The 24,131-nt window shown below is 36.8% G+C and overlaps 1 protein-coding gene across 1 annotated transcript; it reads right to left on the reverse strand.

Moving 5' to 3' along the window:
• Positions 1-20,843: 20,843 nt before the first annotated feature.
• LOC306651535 (acyl-coenzyme A diphosphatase FITM2-like) lies at positions 20,844-22,544 on the reverse strand (the record flags this gene model as incomplete). The annotated part of the gene is made up of 2 exons (XM_079124222.1): positions 20,844-22,164; positions 22,374-22,544. 2 exons carry the CDS (start codon positions 22,542-22,544, stop codon positions 21,547-21,549), a joined length of 789 nt encoding a protein of 262 aa, XP_078980348.1. The 3' UTR covers positions 20,844-21,546.
• Between the last annotated feature and the right edge of the window lie 1,587 nt (positions 22,545-24,131).

A 24,131-nucleotide genomic window follows, 5' to 3' on the forward strand; every position in this document is an offset into this window, starting at 1 on the left:
CATGAATATATATACCCTCTTTTTTCTGATCTTACAGTAAAGCTGTCTATTTTATCCACTTAGTATGATGTTTACTATGTGTTAGTCATATATAACCTTTTTGATAATGAAGTATGATTATTCTATACCTGCTTTCTTCAATAATTTTATCATGAAAGTATGCTGAATTTTATCAAAGTTTATTTTTGTACCTCTCGTGAGGATCTTGTGATTTTGTTATTGATTCTATTTATTTGCTTTATTACCTCTATTGATTTGCATTTATTGATCCATCTTTGAATCCATGGAATAAAAGCAACTTGATCACAGTGTATGATCTGTTTAATGTGTTATTGAATTTGATTTGAAAATATTTTATTTCAAGTTTTTGCATCTATGTTCATAAGGGATATTGATTTATAATTTTATTTTTTTATACCAGGTATGGATAGCAGGAAAATACTGGCATTATGGAATGAGTTTGAAAGGGTTCATTGAATTATTAAAAATTTTTTTTGGTACATTATAATTGTACATGAGTGGGATACCTCATTACATATTTGTACATTTCACCCCTTCTTTTTCCTTTTGTCTCCTAGCTTCCACTTATGAGAGAAAACATATGACCTCTGACTTTCAGAGTTTGGTTTTCTTTTATGTCATGAAATTATGAGCCACAACTGGAACTGAAGAAGACTAAGTGCATGCCCACTGTTGTCACTCTTTGATAGAACAGGTTTTAGGGATTACAATGTGGACATATTTGGGGGCCATTTTTTCTTTTTCTTTTTGTATTTTATTGGTGCATTATAATTACATGCAATGGTGAGATTTGTTATTACATAGTTATACATGCATGCAACATAACAATATACTCTGGCCAATATCATTCCCTGTTATTTCCCTTTTCCCTCCAGTACTTTACCCCACCCAGTTCCTTTCCTCTACTCAATGTTCTGTTGTTTTTCATGAGATAAACCCAAATTTTATTTTCCTTTTTAGTCTCCAGCTTCCATATATGAGAGAAAACATTTGACTCTTGACTTTCTGAGTTTGGCTAACATAATGTTCTCAAGTTCCATCCATTTTCTGGCACATGACATAAATTCATTCTTTATGGCTGAATAAAACTCCATAGTGTACATGCATATGATGTTGTATTATCCATCGACCTGTTGATATACACCTAGATTTGTTTCATAATTTGAAAATTATGAATTGTGCAGCTATAAACATGGGTATAGATATATTGCTGCAAGAAGTTGATGTTAATTTTTCTTGATAAATAACAAAGAACGGATTGGTAGATCATATTGTGTCTCCATTCCTATTCTTTTGAGCAACTTCTATTCTGATTTCTGTAGTGGTTGACTAATTTACAATCAAACAGTATACAAATGTTTCTATTTCCACACATCCAACCAGCATTTATTATTTGTATTCTTTTAAAAATGTATTTAATTTATTCTGATTTTTTCTAATTGATCCACTGTACATTAAAGTGGAATTCATTGTGTTGCATTCATGTATTCACATGACATAGCTTGTTCAATTTCATTCTCATGTTCCTCCCCTTTCCCAAAGCTCTTTCCTCCCCATTGTTTCCCTTCCTCTACTCCATTGTTCTCCCTTCTATTTGCATGAAAACTTCCCCACTTAAGTCCTTATTTCTATCTTCCACATACGAGAAAATACATTTGACACTTGTCTTTCTGGATCTGGCTTATTGCACTTAGCATTATGTTCTGTCTATTAACCAGAAAATGTCATTATTTCATTATTTTATGGCTGAGAAAAACTCCATTTTGTGTATATACCAGGGTGCACATAGACAGGTTTTATAACTGGGTTATAGTGGATTGTGCTGCTGTAAACATTGGTAAACATGTCTCACTATAGTGTGCTGATTTTAGTTATTTTGGGTAAATACCAAGGAATGTGATAGCTGTATCATGTAGTTCCTTGTTCCATTTATAATCTTTTTCTTTGTACCCATAAAGGATTGAAACCAGGGGTACTGAACCACTGAGTCACACCCCCACATCCCCAGCCCTTTTTACCTTTTTATTTTTTTTAAATTTTGAGATAGGGTCTTGCTAAGTTGCCCAGGGTCTTGCTGATTCTGGCTTTGAACCTGTTATCCTTCTTCCTCAGCTTTAAAAGCTGCTGGGATTACAGGCTTGTGCTGCCATGTTTATCCCATTCCTAGTCTTTTGAGGAATCTTTGAACTGCTTTACAAAATGGTTGTACTAATTTTTAGTCCCATCAATGATGTCTAAGTGCACATTTCCCCCACATCCTCACCAGAATTTATTATTACTTGAACTTTTTATCATTGTCATTCCAATTGGAGTGAAATTAAATCTCAACGAAGTTCTAATTTGCATTTCTCTGATTGCAAAGATGTTGAAGTTTTTTTCATAAATTGGTTGGCCATTTGTATTTCTTTTGAGAAATAATCAGTTTCGTTCACATGCCCATTTATTGATTGGGTTGTTTTTGTTTGTTTGTTTTTTGTTTTTGGTACTGAGAATTGAACCCAGGGCCCCTTTTTGTAGTTTATTTAGAGACAGGGTCTCACTGAGTTGCTAAGTGTCTGGCTAAATTGCTGAGACTGACTTTGAACTGGCAATACTCCTGTCTTAACCTCCCAAACGTGGTACAGGCATGTACCACCGTGTCTGGCATTTGTTTTGTTTGTTTTGGTGTTAAGTTTTTAAAAATTCTCTATATATTCTGGTTATAAATTTCCTGTTGAAAGAGTAACTGGCAAAGAATTTCTCCCATTCTGTAAGCTGTATCTTCATGTCCCTAATTATTTCCTTTGTTGTGCAGAAGATTTTTAATTTGTTGCCATACTGCCTATTGATTTTTGGTTGTATTTCTTGAGCTTTAGGGGTCTTATTGAGGAAGTCAGTGCCAGCTACAATATGCTGGAATGTTGATCCTGTGTTTTTTTCTAGTAGCTGCAAAGATTCTGGTCTAAATCTTAGGTCTTTATTCATTTTGAGTTTATTTTTGTGCAAGGTGAGCTAGGTACCTAGTTTCATTTCCTTTTTTAATAATTTTATTTGTTCTTTTCAGATATACTTGACAGTAGAGTTAGTTTGACGTATTTATACAAACATGAAGTATATCTTATTCTAATTTTTTTACATCTGATTTCCCACTTTTTCCAGCATTATTTGTCTAAAATGCTATCTTTTCTTTAACATATGTTTTTGGCTCCTTTGTCAAGTATCAGGTGACTGAATAAATGTAAATTTCTCTCTCTTTTTTTTCTATTTTAATTCATTGGTCTACATCTCTGTTTTGATGCCGAGACCAATATATGATTGTGTCCTATTTTTTAATCCATTCTGCCAGTCTGTCTTTTATTGAAGAGTTGACACCATTTACATTCATTGTTATTACAGAGAGATGTTTATAATTTGTCATTTTGATTTATTTATAATGTTTTATTCTAACTTGGCTCTCCTTTACTAAGCTACTCTTCTAGTGATTTTTATTCTTTTGTCCTCTTGAAAGTTTGTTTTGCATTTCCTCTGAATGAAATAGTCCTTTAATTATTTGCTGTAGTGCCAACTTAGTAGTCCTGAATTTTTTAAGTTTCTGTTTACAATGGAAGGTTCTTCTTTTTCCTTCAACTCTGAAGGATAGTTTACTGGATAAATCTATCTTGGTTGGCAATTGTTTTCATTCATAACATGATATATATATTATTTCAAACCCTCCTGGATTTTAAAGATCAGTAGTGATTCATGTTGACTTACCTCTAAATGTGACCTGCCATTTTTCTCTTGCAAATTTAAAAATTCTATCCTTGTGTATATTAGACATTTTAATTTTAATGTGTCTTACAGAGGATGTCTTTTTAATTTTTTTTCTTAACTTGGGGCTCTGAATGAATATCGATCTCATTCCCAAGGTTTGGAAAATTTTCTGATGTTATTTCACTGAAAAGGTTATGCATGCCCTTAGTTTGTATCTCACTTCCCCCCTTAATGCCAATTATCCTTAGATTTGGTCTTTTCATGTTGTCCCTTATTTACTGTATATTCTGGTATGGTCTCTTGTCATCTTTATTTTTTTAGTTTTCAAGATTATATGCTTTGTTTTAAAAGTCTGAAAATGAGTCTGATAAATAGTCTAATCTACCAGTGATGCTTTCAATTTAATTTCTAATTTGGTTTATTGGTTCTTTTATTTCCAGACTATCTCTTTGCTTATTTTTAAGAATATATCTCTTTATTTACATTATATTTCATTTCCTCTATTTTCTCTCTTAGTCCATTTCTTATATCTTCTTTTAGTTCTTATATCTTCTTTTAGTTCCTTGATCATTTTAACAATCAACCTTTTGAATTATTTGGCATTTCATCCACTTCAGTATCTCAGGATTCAGTTTTTGGGGTGTCATAGACATTTGGAGACATTCTACTTCCATGCTTTTGAATGTTTCCTTTATTTCTGTGATGAGATTTTCTAGTCTCTTGGAAGTAGATCTTTCTCCCACTGTCAACTGGGAGACTCTTTAGTAGACCAATTTAAGTTTACCATATTCTTCTATTTTTGTTGTTTCCTGTCATTTTGGTTTGTGTTTGCTACATTTAATTTGATCTTTTCATTCAGTTCTTCTAGTGAGCTTGATCTATTTGGTAACTTTGGGGTTCATTTTTGAGGTTTTCTGTGTGCAATATATCTTTAGGTGTTCTTTGTAGTACCGATTTAGTGGTCATTAATTCATTTAGTTATTCTTATCATGGAAAGTTTTTATTTCTACATGGCTTCTGAAAGGTAACTTTGTTTCACATAGTGATTTGACTGATTATTGTTTTCTTTTGGAACAGTACCACAATATCTCATTCCATGTCTTCTTTGATTTTAGGATCTGAGTTGAGAAGTCAGATGTAAGACTTATTGATTTGCATCTAAATGTGACATGATGTTTTTGTCTTGCAGTTTTTAACAGATTTTCCCCTTATTTTTTATGTTGGGCATTTTGATTATGATGTGTCTTGGAGATGTTCATTTTCTCATCTTGTCTATTTGGTGTCCTATATGCAACTCAAGTGTGGATTTCTGTCTCATTTTTAAGTTTGGAAAATTTTTCTACTATTTTGCTTTCACTGGAGAGTTTCTTAATGCCTTTAGCCTGTAACATGTCTTTTATCCCAGTGACTTTCAAATTTGGTCTCTTTTATCCCAGTTACTTTCAAATTTGGTCTCTTGATATTCTCCAAGAGTTCTTGTATGGTCTGAACATGGTCTTTTAATTTGTTTTCCTTTATTACATAGTGAATATTCAAGTTCATATACTCAGTCTTCCAGGCCTGAAGTTCTGTCTTCAAGTCCTGAAGTTCTATTTTTTCTATGCAATCTCATCTTTTGGTGATACTTTAAAGTGAATTTTTAATTTGATTCATTGTGTCTTACATTTTTAGGGGTTGTGATCGTTTTCTTCAATGAAGTGATCCTTCATCTCCTGTATTTGCTCTCTTAATTCATTCCTGAGACCTCCTTTTAGTTCATTGAACATTTTAATAATCAATTTCATAGTCTTTCTCTGGAACTTTATTCCACATCTGTGAGTTCCTTTGTTTGAGGATTGTGTATTGGGGGGAAAATTTGTCCTTTTCATCATGTTTTCAGAGGTCTTGGACTTGCATATCACTTTTTATTAATTCCTCTTCCTTTTTATCCATGTGTCATTTTTTGTGTAGTTATCTTTTTTATTCTAGGGACTTATCTCTGTTTTTGATGCATGAATAAATGTCCAGGAGTGGAAACTGAGGTCCCCTCTAATTATTCCTACTTAGGGACTGGTCATTGGAGTTTTCTCTTTCCTATTCTATGTGTTGAAGTATTGTTGAGGCTTTAGTGGGGCTAGTTAATGTGTGGAGTGAGGTTTGCTTTCACCCAGCTGAGTTGTGTTACTCATTAATAGGATATCTGTTCTGTGAACTTTAAGTGCCCCAATCACTTCCCAGTGTCTTTGAAACTCTGTCAGTCTGTATTTTGAGGTTAGATTAACACCCTGTATTGCAGGTGAGAAGCCAATGTCTGCTGGATGTCTGGGTCTCAGGAATTTGCCCAAAATGCAATCTCCACAGATCTCACATTTGCCACCATAGATGTGAATTACCCAGGGTAAGACTTGGAGTATAGATGCACCTTTCTACTCATTGTTTGGCATCTTCTTTAATAGCTCATATGGGATGACATCAAAAAACAAAGTTCTCTCTCTTTAGTATTCCAAACCTGCATCATCCTAGGCATAAATCTCTCTATCATGCTGATCCATGTATATGCTAGATCCTGCAATAGGCAACTGCTGGATCAGGATGGCAACTTTCTTTATGACTTCCCAATCTCTTTCCTCTTTTCACTACCATGTGGTCACTTAAAGTAGTTTCCACCAGTGTGGCAAATCTGTTCCTGTTATACTATCTGCCCACGGGATTTTGGTTACTTTTCACTCAACAATTTCCCATGGACTCTAAGTCAGTTAAATCACAAAACCTGCTCTAATTCAGTCCCACCCCCAACCCACTCCCATCTCTTCACTCCACTGGTCCTTCAATCCATTTATAGTTTACATTTTTTAAATTAGTTTTTTTTGTATGTGCCAGATTTAGAGACCCACCATTCTATATCAGTGCACGTATATGTGAAAATTCAGTCAGATTCATTTCAGTGTTCTTCCCTTTTCCCATTCTGTCTTCCTCCTTTGCAATCCCCTTCGCTCTACTGATTCTCAATTTTGACGGAATTCCCTCTCTTGTTTTCCTTTCTCTCTCTTTTTCTTTCTGTTTTATTCCCCCACCCTTATTTTGGATTAGTTCTGCATATGAGGGAAAACATTTGACCTTTGACTTTTTTGGTCTGCCTTATTTCACTTAGCATGATATTCTCCAGTTCCATCCATTTAGCAGCAAATGCCATAATTTCATTCTTCTTTAAGGCTGAATAAATACTCCATTGCATATATATGCCACATTTTCTTTATCCACTCATCTGTCAAAGGGCTCCTAGGTTGGTTCCATAGCTTGGCTATTGTGAATTGAGCTGCTATAAATATTGATGTGAATGCATCACTGTCGTATGTTGATTTTAGCTCTTCTGGATACACACGGAGGAGTGTGAAAACTACATTGAGATTTCATCTCACTCCAGTCAGAATGGCAACTATCAAGAATACAAATAATAATAAATTTTAGCCAGGATGTGTGGAAAAAAGGTATACTCATACATTGTTGGTTGGATTGCAAATTAGTACAAAACTTCTTGAAAGTATTACGGAGATTCCTCAAAAAACTCGGAATGGAAGCACCATATGACTTAGCTATCCCAAACCTTAGTATATAATCCATAATATCTAAAATTAGCATGTTATGTTGATATAGGCTGGGTTTTTTTTTTTTTTTTTTTTTTTTGGTACCAGGGATTGAATCCAGTGTCAATCAACACCTGAGCCACCTCCACAGTCCTATTTATTTTTTGAGACAAGGTCTTGCTAAATTCCTTAGGGCTTCATTAAGTTGCTGAGTCTGGCTTTGAACTTGCAATTCTCCTGCCTCAGCCTCCCTAGCCACTTGTAGTATACAGGCATGTATCACCATGCCCAGCCTTGATATAGGCTATTAAAAGTGAGTTTGTAAGTGCTCTCTCCCTTTCGGTTTTATTAAATAATTTGAGGATTATGGGTTTTAGTTTTTCTTTCAAGAGTTAGTAATGTTTGTCTCAGAATCTGTCTGGTCCTGGATTTAAATTACTTTGAAAACTTTTATTACTGCTTTAATTTCATTGCTTTTTATTGGTCTGTTTACCATATCATCTTGTTTCAGTTTTGTTAGATCTTATGTGCATAGAATTTTATCCATTTCTTCTAAGTGTTCTATTTTATTGTAATAAAAATTTAAATAACAATCTCTGATAATCATCTGTTTTTCAGTTATGACTCTTATATACACATTTTTACCTCTAATTTTACTAATTTGGGTCTTCCCTCTCATTTGTTAATTCAAGTAAGGTTTTTATATCTACTTTATTATTTTTAAAGAACCAGCTCTTTGTTACATTGATCATTGTATCATTTTTTTAGTTTCTAACTTTCAAATTTCAACTCTTTATTTTTGCCTTATTCTCCTTTTAGAGTTATTTCATTAGCTTTTGAACAAAATACCCAACAAGAACACCTTAGAATAGAAATGCTTATTTTGGCTCATGTTTTCAGAGGTTTCAGTCCAGTGACTTCACTGCTCTGGGTTTGAAGTGAGGCAGAAAATCATGAAAGAAGGGCATGGTTGAGGAATGCTTTTCAGCTCGTGGGAGCAAGGAGAAAGAGAGAGATCAAAGGAACACTTCTCATGTATCTAAAATTACCACCTGGTAATTCATTCAAATTTTCAATCTATCTAATGGATTAATCCACTGATTATGTCACAGATATCATTATCTTATCATTTAACCTGTGAACATTCCTGCATTGCTACATGAGCTTTTTGGGTGATATGTTATATTCAAACCATAGAGTTGTTTCATTCTTTTTATAAAATGCATCATTAGATTCCTTATATGAAATCTGTGTGTGTGTGTGTGTGTGTGTGTGTGTGTGTGTGTTAACATAGGTACTCATAATTTCTTGGAAATATTTTTATTGTATTTCATAGACTCTTGTATGTTGCATTTCCATTTTCACTTGATTCTAAGAATTTTTAAATTGCCTCCATAATTTTTTCAATCACCCAGTCATGATTCAGAATAATTTTGTTCAGTCTACACATATGTGTATAATTTTTCTGTTCTTTCATTTTTTATTTCAAATTTCATTCCATTAGGTTATGAAAAGATGGAAGAGATTCTTTCAATTTTTGTGTATGCTGTGATTTCCTTCTTGGCCTCTTAAATTATCAAATTTGGAGAAAGTTCCTAGAATATAGTGTTTCAAACTTCATTTGAATTTTTGATGTAGTTTCAAAGAAGTTAATATATCAAAACAAGACATTAAACTATGAAACAAATAAAAGAAACTTCACACTGATGAATAGTTTGTGTAAGATTTGAGAGATATAAATAATATTGTTAAGAATATTCAACCCACAACACTAAATCCATACACCCTACTGTCTGTTATGACAGATAACTATGACTGATTCACAGTGCTAGAATTAAAGAATGCATTCTTTTGCCTCTCTCTGGAAAGGAAGTCCAGAGAGACTTTGAGAGAAAAGACCCTGATACCATAGTAACTACCCAGTATTGCTGAACTGTCCTACCTTCAGAACTAAAAATCTCCTACTCTGTTATATGAGAGTGTAGCAAAAGACCTGAGAAATTTACAGCTGGATCAAGGAATCACTTTGCAATATGTGGAAGATTTGATTATAGCCAGCCCTGAATATGAACACTGCTTTTCAAACACTACTGCTGCACTAAATGACCTTGCCTCATGTGGATATGTGTTAACCACTAAAAAAGGATCAGTTTTGTAAGAAAGTCACCATCTGGGATTCAGGTTAGCCTGAATCAAATAACGATGCCTGAATCAGTTTGATGTCAGATAAAAAGAAGGCTATCTTGAACCTTAGAGAAGCCAGGATCCAGAGACAGTTATCAGAATTTGACTTGGACCCCAGAATGCCAAGATGCCTTTGAGAAGTTAAATCAAAACCTCATGACAGGCTCTGTCATAGGCCTGCCTGATTTGCAAAAGGAGTTCAGTCTATATGTGCATGAGAAATAAGGTACAACACATACAAAGTCTCTTATAGACATTGGGAAACGTACTGTGACCAGTAGCGTATTTGTTAAAACAGCTTGACCATATAGCAAAAAATGAATACTGGCCAACTGCTGGGATGATGGGGAGATAGAAAGCCATCTTATCAGACAATTCAAATGTCAACCATTTACTGGGGCCCTAATATCTTAGCTTGAATTGCACCAATATAAATCCTTTTATACCAAGGAAGATGAAAAATGAGCCAAAGAATGGGGCTTTGACTTCTGAGATAGCACTGTCCATTGGAGACAAAAGTCTCATGGACTCATCATCCTGCTTGAAAGACTGGGCTATCCCTTGGTAAAACATGAAAAGTGCTCACTATGGAAGGAATGCCTTGGTGATGCCTTGATGAATTTCATGAAGTCCAACTTGTGAGGGCCACACCTCCAACAGACTATTCAGCAAATGATTTGGAAATGATTTCTGTGCCCAAAACCATTTGAGGAATAAAAAGCTCTCTACTATAAAAGGGAAAGAATATGTAAAAATACAGCCTTTTGATAATTAAGAATTATATTTTACCCAAATGCCCTGTGCCATGGAAAACTTCAGATATTTGGGTGTACTGGTAGACACCTTCTCTGGGTAAGTCAAGATTTATGCTACCAGAACAGGAAAGGTTTTAGAAATAACTGAAGTCCTCTTGAAAGAGTTGGTTCCAAGATAGGGGCTCCCTTCCTCAATGCAGTGACAACTGACAATCTTTTATTGAAGAAGTGATCCAACAAGTGAGCAAAGTATTGGATAGTCAATGAAAGTTACATGCATCTGGGAGACTCCAGTCTACAGATAAAACAGAAAAGATAAACCACACCTTGGAAAAGACAGTGGCTAAATTATGCCAAGTAACCCACCTGCAATGGAATAAGGTGTTGCCAGTTTCTCTGCTCAGTAAAAGTGTCCCCAGAAATGGGTTTAAATTGAACTCAGAAAGAAGTAGTATATTACAGACCCTTTCTGGTACCTTGGGGCTCAAGGGGAAAATTTGTCTATAACAAATTTACATCGATTAAAGCAGTATGTACAACAATCAATCAAATAATATTTGCAGTACATGACTGTGCTCCCTTCAGGTTCCCAACAAGGTTGGAATAATTTCTCCATCACTACTAATAAAAGTACAAAACAGAGAAACTACAACAGGTAAAAAAAAATTATTTAAAGACCCCTTCCATCACCCAGTTTCAATAGAAAGCATCTTGGAGATATTATCACCCATTTTTCCATAGAAATGCAAGGTATAAATTGACATTGAGGAAATGTAACAGGGGTCTAGTTCATGCTTTGAATATAACTCTTGCTGCCCTTCCATTGTGGCTTATTTTAAAACTGGCATTTTCTCCTTTTTCTTCTCCTCCTCCTCCCTCATGATGGGGAAGCAAGAATAACCTTGTTCTTTTTCTAGATCAAATTACCTATCCTTGAGTTCACGCATCACAGGAATAAAGTAATTCAGACTTCAGGAGTGGTTCCAAAAGATCTATGAAATGACTACATACTGAGGTTACAAGTAAATTCTCACCCCTAACAGCTGAATGTAGCCTTTGAATCACCTCATTAGAAGCCCTCTGTTCTCTCTGATATGTGGATACTAACCCATAACAAGAGATGTGGAGAGAGTAAGAATAGAAGTCCACTGGATTAGACAGAGGGAAACGAAGAGAAGTGAGAGGGGATGGGAATAGGAAAGACAGTAGAATGAATCAGACATAAGTTTCCTATCTTTATGTATGAATACATGACCAGCCTAACTCCATACCATGTACAACTACAACAATAGGATATTAACTAGAATAAGTCATACCCCATGTATATATAATAGGTCAAAATACACTCTACTGTCATGTATATCTAAAAAGAACCAAAAAAAGCCCTCTGTTCCCCCTAACAGTTAGAATCATAGCTTTTAGAACAGAACTCCGCTGTGTTTCTCCTTTTTCTAGAAAAGCAAAAAAACTTCTTTTTCCTTTTTCTTAAAACCGGTCTTCTGAGATCAAAGATGGCAGACTAGAGGGTGACTGCATTTCCCGTTGCTCCAGAACTCAGGATTCAAGAAGGGGAGGTATTGAGAGACTCGGACCAACATAGAGTGGTGGGGTGAGTCTCTTCCACTGGGTGAAGCTTGGCCTGGGCGGCAGGCCTGGTCAGGGAACAGCTTCTTGGAGCAGGGTAGGGCAGCCAGAGGCTTCCCCAAGCAGCCCAGCTCCCTGTGGTTGTAGGCACTATCCACAGCCAGGTCCTCAGAGCAGGCCCGCCCAGTGAGAGCTTTTCCACACAGAGCCAACATCAAGCCCTGAACCCAGCAGCGGGCCCGCAGGCAGCTTCTGGGACCAAGGCAGGTCAGGGAGAGGCTTTCCCCAAGCAGCTTGGCTCCCTCAGGTGGGGGCAGGCCCTGTCTACAGCCAGCATCTAGGAGCAGGCCCGCCCAGTGAGAGGATTTCCACGCAGAACCAGCCCCCAGCCCTGGACGCAGTAGTGGGCTAGGGGCAGCTATCTTTGGAAGCACTGCATTATCAAGTTCCTCTAAGACTTCAGACTACTGAAGACTGGGAGGTGATATACTGGAAATCTACAGGGACACTATAAGCCAGTAGAGGAAATCTGCAATATCTCAGAGTTCCACTGATATCTGACCAATATGAGGAAACAAGGGAAGAAAATGTCCAAAACAAACCTAGAAACTATATCAATAAAACCCAATGACAGCACACCAGAAGAAATGTCAGAAAGGGAGTTCAGAATGTACATAATTAAAACAATCAGGGAAGCAAACGAGGAGATGAAAGAGCAAATGCAGGCATTGAAGGAAGAGATGAAAGAGCAAATGCAGGCATTAAATGATCACACCAATCAACTGTTAAAAGAGCAAATACGGGAAGCAAAAGATCATTTCAATACAAAGATAGAGATACTGAAAAAAAAAATACTTGGAATGACGGAACAAATAAACCGAGTTAAAAACTCCATATAAAGCATCACCAATAGGATAGAACACCTGGAACACAGAACCACAGACACAGAAGACAAAATATTTAATCTTGAAAACAAAATTGACCAAACAGAGAAGATGGTAAGAAATCATGAACAAAATCTACAAGAACTATGGGATATCATGTAAAGGCCAAATTTAAGAATTATTGGGATTGAGGAAGGCCTAGAGAAACAAGCCAAAGGAATGAACAATGTATTCAACGAAATAATATCAGAAAATTTCCCAAATCTGAGGAATGAAATGGAAAACCAGGTACAAGAGGATTATAGGACTCCAAATGTAAAAAATTACAACAGCCTCACAACAACTCAAGTTATTATGAAAATACTTAACATACAAAATAAAGACAGAAATTTAAAGGCTGTGAGAGAAAAGAATCAAATGATCATTGATTCATTCATGCAAATGATCATTACATTCAGGGGGAAACCAATAAGAATATCAGCAGATTTTTCAATCCAGACCCTAAAAGCTAGAAGGGCCTGAAACAACATTTACTAAGCCCTGAAAGAAAACGGATGCCAACCAAGAATCTTATACCCAGCAAAACTTACTTTCAGATTTGACGATGAAATAAAATCCTTCCATGATAAACAAAAGCTAAAAGAATTTACAAAAAGAAAACCAGCATTACAGAATATTCTCAGCAAAATATTCCATGAAGAAGAGATAAAAAACAATGATGCAAATCAGCAACAGGAGGAACTAGCATAAAGGAATAGCCAAATAAAGGAGAAACCAAATCATGTCAAAAAACAGAAATGATCAAATGACTGGGAATACAAATCATATCACAATAATAACCCTGAATGTTAATGGCATGAACTCATCAATCAAAAGACAGAGACTGGCAGATTGGATTAAAAAGAAAAATCCAAAAATATGCTGCCTGCAAGGGACTCATCTCATAGAAAGAGATACGTATAGACTAAAGGTGAAAGGATGGGAAAAAACACACCATGCACACAGACACAGCAAAAAAGCTGGAGTATCCATCCTCATTTCAGGTAATGTGGACTTCAAGCCAAAAATAGTCAGAAGGGATAAAGAAGGACATTACATACTGCTTAAGGGAAGCATAAAGCAGCAAGACATAACAATCATAAATATCTATGCCCCAAACATTGGCTCATCCATGTATGTCAAACAAATCCTTCTCAATTCCACAAATAAAATAGACCATAACACAATAATACTAGGCGATTTTAACACACCTCTCTCACCACTGGATAGACCATTCAAACAAAAATTTAATAAAGAAACCATAGTTCTCAATAACACAATCAACAATTTAGACTTAATGGACATATATAGAATATACCATCCAACAAAGAGCAAATACACTTTCTTCTCAGCAGCACGTGGATCCTTCACTAAAATAGATCATATTTTATGCCACAAAGCTACTGTTAGCAAATACAAGAAGATAGAGATACTACCTTGTATTCTATCAGATCATAATGGATTGAAATTAGAAATAAAAGACAGAATGAAAAACAGAAACTTCTCCAATACCTGGAGAATAAATAATATGCTATTATATGATGAATGGATAACAGAAGACATCAGGAGGGAAATAAAAAAAATTCTTAGACGTAAACATGTTCAAAGAAACATCATATCAAAATCTCTGGGACACTATGAAAGCAGTATTTAGAGGAAGATTTATTTCATGGAGCACATTCAACAAAAGGAGAAAAAATCAATAAATAAATGACTTAGCACTACAGCTCAAAGCCCTAGAAAAAGAAGAGCAGACCAACACCAAAAGTAGTAGAAGACATGAAATAGTTAAAATCAGAGCTGAAATCAATGAAACTGAAACAAAAGAAACAGTCAAAAAAATTAACAAAATAAATAGTTGGTTCCTTGAAAAAATAAACAAAATTGATAAACCCTTAGCCACACTAACAAAGAGAAAGAGAGAAAACTCAAATTACTAAAATTTGGAATGAACGAGGAAATATCACTGCAGGCACGAGTGAAATACAAAACATAATTAGAAGCTATTTTGAAAATCTATACTCCAAAAAAACAGAAAACCTCAAAGACATCAACAAGTTTCTAGAGACATATGAATTGCCTAAACTGAATGAGGAGGACATACACAACTTAAATAAATCAATTTCAAGCAAGGAAATAGAAGAAGTCATCAAAAGCCTACCAGCAAAGAAAAGTCTGGGACCAGATGGGTTCTCAGCTGAGTTCTACAAAACCTTTAAAGAAGAGCTCATTCCAATACTCCTCAAATATTCCATGAAATAGAAGAGGAGGGAAACCTCCCAAACTCATTCTATGAAGCCAATATCACCCTGATACCTAAACCAGACAGAGACACATCGAGGAAAGAAAATTACAGACCAATATCCTTTATGAACATCGACACAAAAGTTCTCAACAATATTTTAGCAAATTGCATACACAAATATATTAAAAAGATAGTGTACCACGATCAAGTAGGTTTTATCCCAGTGATGCAAGGTTGGTTCAGCATTTGGAAATCAATAAATGTCATTCACCACATCAACAGACTAAAAGTTAAGAATCACATGATTATTTTGATAGATGCAAAAAAAGCATTTGATAAAATACAGCATCCCTTCATACTCAAAATGCTAGAAAAAATAGGGATAGTGGGAACATTCCGTAACATTGTAAAGGCCATTTATGCTAAGCCCATGGCCAATATCATTCTAAATGGTGAAAAACTGAAAGCATTCCCCCTAAAAACTGGAACAAGGCAGGGATGCCCTCTTTCCCCACTTCTTTTCAACATCATTCTTGAAACTCTAGCCAGAGCAATGAGACAAAACAAAGAAATTAAAGGGATCCGAACTGGAAAAGAGGAACTCAAACTATCCCTGTTCGCTGATGACATGATTATATATTTAGAGGAACCCAGAAATTCCACCAGAAAACTTTTAGAATTCATAAGTGAATTCAGTAAAGTAGCAGGTTACAAGATCAATGCTCATAAATACAATGCATTTTTATACATAAGTGATGAATTTTCAGGAAGAGAAGTTAGGAAAACTATTCACAATAGCCTCGAAAAAATAAAATACTTGGGAATCAATCTCACAAAACAGGTGAAAGACCTCTACAATGAGAACTACAGAACACTAAAGAAAGAAATTGAAGAAAATCTTAGAAGATGGAAAGATCTCCCATGTTCTTGGATAGGAAGAATTAATATTGTCAAAATGACCATACTACCAATAGTGCTGTACAGATTCAACGCAATTCCAATTAAAATCCCAAAGAGGTACCTTACAGAAATAGAGCAAGCACTTATGAAATTCAGCTGGAAGAATAAGAAACCCAGAATAGCTAAAGCAATCCTTAGCATGAAGAGTGAAGCAGGGGGTATCACAATAACAGACCTTCAACTCTTCTACAAAGCAATAGTAACAAAAACAGCATGGTATTGGTACCAAAATAGACAGGTAGATCAATGGTACAGAATAGAGGAGATGGACACAAACTCAAATAAATACAATTTTCTAATACTATACAAAGTTGCCAAAAATATGCAATGTAGAAAAGATAGCCTCTTCAACAAATGGTGCTGGGAAAACTGGAAATCCATATGCAACAGAATGAAACTAAATCCCTATCTCTCACCCTGCACAAAACTCAAATCAATATGGATCAAGGACCTTGGAATAAGACCAGAGACCCTTCTACTTATAGAAGAAAAAGTAGGTCCAAATCTTCAACTTGTTGGCTTAGGATTAGACTTCCTTAACAGGACTCTCATAGCACAAGAAATAAGAGCAAGAATCAACAACTGGGATAGATTCAAACTAAAAAGCTCTCTCTCAGCAAAAGAAACTATCAGCAATGTGAAGAGAGAGCCTACAGAGTGGGAGAATATCTTTGCCACTCATACTTCAGATAGAGCACTAATTTGCAGAATATATAAAGAACTCAAAAAACTCTACACCAAGAATACAAATAATCCAACCAACAAATGGGCTAAGGAAATGAACAGACACTTCACAGAAGATGTACAAGCAATCAACAGATACGTGAAAAAATGTTCAACATCTCTAGTAATAAGAGAAATGCAAATCAAAACTACCCTAAGATTCCATCTCACCCTAATTAGAATGGTGATTATCAAGAACACAAGGAACAATAGTTGTTGGAGAGGATGTGGGGAAAAAGGTACACTCATACATTGCTCGTGGGGTTGCAAATTAGTGCAGCCACTCTGGGAAGCAGTGTGGAGATTCCTCAGAAAGCCTGGAATGGAACCACCATTTGACCCAGCTATCTCATTCCTTGGCCTATACCCAAAGGACTTAAAATCAGCATACTACAGAGATAAAGCCACATCAGTGTTCATAGCTGCTCAATTCACAATAGCCAGATTGTTGAACCAACCATTAGATGCCCTTCAATTGATGAATGGATAAAGAGTCTGTGGTGTACATATACAATGGAATATTACTCAGCCATAAAGAATGATAAAATTATGGCATTTGCAGGCAAGTGGATGAAATTGGAGAATATCATGCTAAGTGTGATAAGCCAATCTCAAAAAACCAAAGGACAAATGATCTCGCTGATAAGCAGATGATGACACATAGTGGGGGGTGAGAGGTGTTAGTGTTAGGGTTAGGGTTAGGTTTAGGGTTAGGGTTATGGAGGGTGTCAAGAATGGAGGAAGAAAAGACTGTATAGAGGGAAAAGAGGGGTGGGAGTGGTGGGGGGAGGGAAAAATAAGAGAATGAATCAAACAACATTACCCTATGTAAATTTATGATTACACAAATGGTATGCCTTGATTCCAGGTACAAGCAGAGAAACAACATGTATCCCATTTATTTACAATAAAAAGAAAAACCTGTCTTCATTATTGATTGGAACTGGGGAAAAGGACTGAGATTTCAGCATCACAGGCTCCTATTCTTATCCACACAGACCTAGGCAGGCCAACTGATAGCGTGTTTCCAGTATTTCCTAGTCATTTCTGCATGCCTAAGTCCTTTCTGGAGGATCTGAGGAAATGGCCGTATTTGTCTGTTGCCATGTGGTCAGATGTCTCCCTGACTTGGACAGAAGCTTTTTGTTCCCTCTGGTAAACAAAATGGGTAGGACTTTCACTAAAGATCTCACTCTTCAGCATGTGGGATTCTCCAGCATGGCTGGGATGGCTCTGAAAGTTTCACTATAAATCTCAGAAGCTGACATAAACCTGCTCAGGCAGATTAAACTGTGCCATAATGCACCTGGTGTGTGTGTGTGATTGTGTGTGTGTGTGTGTGTGTGCTCATTTGTTTATTGTTGGAAATTATTTACTCCAAGTGGTAGGTGTAGTGCCCCACTCATTCTGTTCTGTTGCCAGCAGGAGTGGGGCTTGGCTACCGTTTATTTATTTTTACAGGGATTCTGATACATAAGTTATTATGATGGCCCAATTCCTGAATTCCTGAATTACTAATTTCAAAGGTATTCCTCGTGAAAATATTTCCTGCTTTCTCTAAGTGGGTAGAAGCTATAGAATTTTCATCATCCCCAGAACTGAAAGTTTAAGCATGGTCTTTATAAAATACCAGCCTACCACACATCTTCACCAACAAAATAAGAGAAGTCAAGCACTTCTCATGTGCTAGCCCACGTCCAATATTCTGCCCCAATTTAATTCAAGCTGACTTTCTTCTACTGCTGTTTCTGAGACAAACTTGTCATCTTTCTTTATTTGTCACCCATTTCCCCAGACCTATGATGAAGGTACAATTTCAGGACTGATAAATTATTTCTTATTTTCTGTTCCAGAAAACAAAATCTCTTAATCTCTTCAAGTCTTTGACAGCTCAATATTTCACCTCGGTTCAGTCCCTCTGTCACCCACCTCATTGAGTAGCTAGTCTCCCATTATTTTGATTTGATATTGTAGAGAATCTAGGATCTGCAACCTGTTGCTACCCTTCCATCTTTATCACCTATGGTTTGTATTTTAAATGTCCCCTGAAAGCTCACATTTTGAAGGCTTGGTCCACAGTATAATGTTGTTCAATGTTGGGCATTTGGGATATGATTATATCATGAGGGCTCTGGCCTCATGAATGAATTGATCCATTTATGGATTTATATAGCAAAATGGGTTACTGGAAGGTGGTGGAAACTCAGGGAGATAGAGCCTACTTAAAGGAATTAGGTCATTTGGGGCATGCCCTAGAAGGCTATATTTTGCCATTGGTTCCTTCCTGTTTCTTTTTGTCTCCTAGACACCATGTGAGAAGCTTTGCTTCACCACACTGTCATGGTGTTCTACCTCACTCACTATAGTCCTAGAAACAACAGATCCAAATGAGCATGAACTGAAATGCTTGAAACTGTGAGACAAAACAAATCATTCATCATTTAAGTTAATATTCTCAGGTATTTTTGCACAGTGATGGAAAGTTGAATAACAATTTATTCCAACAAATAATAAGAGGAAATTTCCAAAACTAGAGATGAATACAAATATCAAGGAAGAGAAAGGTCAAAGACCATCAGTTAAATCTGATTCAATCAAGTCTACTAATTATCATTTTGTAATAAAGCCCTAATATGTGAAAGATAAGGATATGATTAAGAAGATTTCAAAAGAAAAAAGGAAGAACACTTAACAGGGATCCAATTTGCCTAAAACGAACTTCTCAGCAAAAATCTTCTATGCCAGGAGAAAGTGGCAAGAAATAGTCGCAGTACTGAAACAAACAAACAAACAATTCTCAATTGAGAATACTTTACCCACAAATTTATCCCTTAGAATAAAGGAATTATAAATAATTTCTCAGAGAAAAGAAACCTAACAGAATATATCTCCCCCAGACTCTTCCACAAGAAATAATAAAGGCAGTTCTTCAAATTGAAAGACACAGTAATGAACAAGAAAACATAGAAAGATATAAAACTCACTGGTAAGAGCAATTATAAAGACAAATTTATAATCCTCTAATAGTGTAAGTTTGATACATAAACCATTATTCTTTAGTAAAATAAACCCTGAAATCAAACCTACTAAAATAATAACAGCATTAGTAAGTTAAAATATAAGCAACATAGAAGTATTTAAGATCAAATGTTTTCTCTGATGTGTGGAAGCTAATCCACAATAAGAAGGGGATGAAGAAAAAAAGAATAGAAGTTCAGTGAAGTAGACAAAGGGGAATGAAGGGAAGGGAGGGGAATGGGAGAAGGAAAGAGTGGAATGAATCTGACATAACTTCCCTATGTACATATATGAATGCACCACAGTGAATCTCACCATGGTTCACATCCACAAGAAATTAATTTAAAAATAACTATGGTAAATGGCAGAAAGATCAATAGAGGAAAGGAAACTGGGTAGGGAGAAGAGAGGGAAAGAGAGCTACTGGGGACTGAATTAGAACAAGATACCTATTCCATGCTTTTATAATTATGTCAAAAAGGTTTCTACTATCATATAAAACTAAAAAGAACCAATAAATAAAAAATAAGAAGGAATATCAAAAATTCAAAATGTTAGGAGGAATGGAGTCAAAGTTGTAGATTTTCTTTTTGCTATGTAGTCAATTGTTCTTTTTCAACTATTTGTTTAGGTTTTTAATCTTTCTAATTAAGCTACAGTTTCAACATATACAACCAAGGAATAGAAATTTTGTTATATATAGAACTCTCAAAACTCAACAGTAGAAGTAAATTCCAACTGAAAAGTGCATAAAAGATATTAGGAGACTTTCACAAAAATATACACATTGGATTTATGTCTATTAAATAATAGACATTAGAGAAAAGCAAATTTAAATAAGAAATTTAAATATTACTCCTAACTTGTCATAATGGCTCATTTTTTTTCAATTTAGGAAAAATAACAAATTCTTTTTTTTTTTTTTTTTTTAAATGCCAGCTTTCCGGTTTTATTCTTAACAGAGGAAACAACACCACGAGGTGGAATTTAATACTCTCAAGCCAAGAAATTGGTTTATAAAATGTAAATTAGTGTTCTAAAAAGACCCCTCAAAACAACCCACATGTGCCAAAACCACGGCACTGAACTGTGAGATATTTTCAGGAATTTTGTTGACAAAGACTACATGTCATAGTTGTTATTAAAAACTATTAAGTGTTCACTCAAAATAGAAGAGAAAAAAAAGGTAACCATATTGCTCCAAAAACCAACGTATAACAATAGACGATGGACAGAAAATGATCATTGTTCGTTACATAAAAATCACCCGATACTCAGTGGTAGAGGCACTGTGCTTGAAGGGACTGGCTTTGGGGCTGATCAAGCCAGGTGCAAAACTCAGCATTCCAAGGAGGAAACCAACAGCTATCATCAGAGTGTATTTCAGGTACTGGGGTGTTTTATGAAGAACCCTGCTGAAGAAAATGCTTGCACAAAATCAACAGGGAGAGACACTGTCGAAACAACAGCTCTAACAGCCACTCAAGGAGGGACAGTTAGACTCTGGGGGCTGGAGCTCCGGCCTCCCCGTGAACCACGCCAGGGAGGCCATCCCGATCCTGTCTTTGCACTGGGCCTTAGCTGTCCCCTCAGGGACAAAAGGGGTGTTTCAGATTAAAGTCAAGTCTTTCCAGGGGTGAAAAGTGTCTGTGACACAGGCAAGGTCACTAAGAAGAGTCTGAGGACTAAACTCGCTCCCCGGACCCGTCCACCTCTCCACCCCCAACTGCCTGGCAAGCATCCTGCCTGAAGTGGGGTCCAGAATTCAGCCCATAACTAACAGAGTAAGTGGAAAGTACACCATCCGTTGTCCTGCCGTCCCCACTTCTGTTTCTCTTCTACTTCTTGTAACTGTCTTGCTTCAATATCAAGCTAGAGCTCTGGGGAGGAAGTCCAGGGGAGAAGAATTTCAGGTACCAAAACCCGTACGTCCCATACCAGCCCAGCAAACCAAACAAGGTGCCAAACACTTTCTGGGACAAGTCATGGAAATAAATGGCCGTGCACAGAAACATCCACACCCAGACGAAGGTCAAGAAGCCTAGGGCCACCACCAGGGCGGTGATGGCTGTGTGGAGGCAGTGGCTTCGGTCTGTCTTCACCTCATGCAGCACGGCCATCTCCTCCACGATCATGAGGGCACAGAAGGTCAGCAGGAAGGAGTGGCCTGAGATGTCAAAGCCGTGCCAGAAGCCGCCTTCCCTGTGGCACTGCTGCTTGCTCCGGTGCTCCTCTCGGACCCCCTCCAGGGCCGGCGACTGGTAGCAGCTGCCCGTGTAGTGCTCGATGTTGGAGAAGAGCGACGTGCAGACGTACCAGATGGCGGTGCTCACGAGCAGGGTGCTCAGTCGCCGCAGGACCAGGCCAGCCTTGCCTGTCAGGTGGTAGTTGGTGAGGGCAATGAAAGGCAGGAGGAGACAGAACGTCCAGGCCCAGGCCACTTTGAGAAAATACCCCTGGCGTCCCTGCCTGCCCGTCAGACTCGGGCTGTCTATCTGAATCTGCAAACACGAAACGCTAGCGACACTGGCTGACTATTCCGGGGTCCCTGAGTCGCGACACGCGCGCGGTGCTGCTGTCGCGACCGAAGGTCTTCGCTTCCCACGACCGGTCGGCCCGGCTGGCGGCGACGGCGCGCCCAGGAGGACCCGGGGTGCACTCACACGTTGAGGACGTTGCGCTTGTTGCTGAGGAAACTCTCGGGCAGCGGGGAGAGCTCCTTGACGAGGGAGCCCGCCAGCATGGAGGCCACCAGCGCCCAAGGCAGGTAGCGCCGCACCGCCGTCCGCACCAGCGTCCCGCGGAGGAACCACGCGCAGCGCTCCAGGTGCTCCATGCCGGACCTCGTCGGCCACCGTCCGCTTCAAAAATAACAAATTCTGAGCATGTGGAGAAATTGAATCATTTATACATTGCTGATGGAAATATAAAAGGGCATAATCACTCTGTAAAACCGTTTGGAAGTTTCATCAAAATGCAGATGCATTTTTAAAAATTTAGACTTGTGTTCACACAAAAACTTTACATTAATGTTTAACGTGGTTTAATTTATAATAGCCAAAGACTGTATAGAAACCAAAAACCTTCAATGGAAAATGGTTTAAAAAATTCTGGCACATTTAATATCATGGAAATATTATACTCAACATTGAAAAAGAATGAACTGTTGATACCCACAACAAGCTAGATAAATATGTTAATTATAAAGAACGAAAGAAGCCAATCCCAATTGCTTGCAACATTGTATGATTTTTTTTCAGTTGGTTCTTTTTAGTTATACATAGTATTGATTCATTTTGAAATAATCATAAATGCATGAAATACAATTTGCTCTATTTCAGTCTCCGGTATTCCCCTTTCTCCCCCTTTCTCCCTCCTCCATTCTCTTCCTACTATTCTACTGATCTTTTTGCTATTCAATTTTAGATTTTTATTTATAGTTAGTGTCTTATGAACATACATATGGTGAGATTCACCATGGTGTGTTCATATATGTATATAGGAAAGTTAGGTATGATTCATTCTGTTGTTCTTCCCTTATTCTGTCCCTTCTTTGTCCCCTTCAGTCTCCTTCATCTGTTCTACCAATCTTTCTTCTATTTAGATGGAATCCCCGTCTTCCTTTTCTTCTTTCTATTTCTCTGTCTTTTCTCTCCCACTCCCCTTATTTTGGACTACTTTCCTCAAAACAGAAAAGAAAATTTGACCTTTAGATTTCTGAATCTGGCTTATTTCACCTAGCATGATGTTCTCTAGTTCCATTAATTTACCAGAAAGTGCCACAATTTAATTCTTATTTATGGCTGAATAATAATGTATATATACCACATTTTATTTATCCATTTATCATTGAAGGGCACCCAGGTTGATTCCATAGCTTGGCTATTGAGAATTGTGTTGCTGTAAATATTGATGTGGCTGTATCTGTATAGTATGCTGATTTTAGATCTTTTGGATATATTCCATACTGTGGGATAGCTGGATAATATGTTAATTCCATTTTTAGTTTTTTTGAGAAATCTCCATACTACTTTCCAGACAAGTTGTACAAATTTTCAGTCTTACCAACAATGTATGAATGCACATTTTCCCATCCTGATCAACACTTATTTTTATTTGTATTCTTGATAATTGCCATTTTGACTGGAGTGAGATGAAATCTCAATGTAGTTTTTTTTGGTTTGTTTGCATTTCCCTGATTGCTGAGACTTTGAACATTTTTTCATACATTTGTTGGTCAATTGTATTTCTTCTTTGAGAAGTGTTGGTTTAGTGCTTTTTCCCAATTATTAATTGGGATATTTGTTTATTTGCTTTTGGAGCCAAGTTTTTTGAGTTATTTACATATTCAGGTTATTAATACCCTATCTAAGAAGGAAGTAGCAATGATCTTCTCTCACTCTCTATGCTCTCCCTTCGTGCT

This window comes from Sciurus vulgaris (assembly GCF_902686455.1).
Source record: "Sciurus vulgaris genome assembly, chromosome: X".
NCBI classification, from domain to species: domain Eukaryota; kingdom Metazoa; phylum Chordata; class Mammalia; order Rodentia; family Sciuridae; genus Sciurus; species Sciurus vulgaris.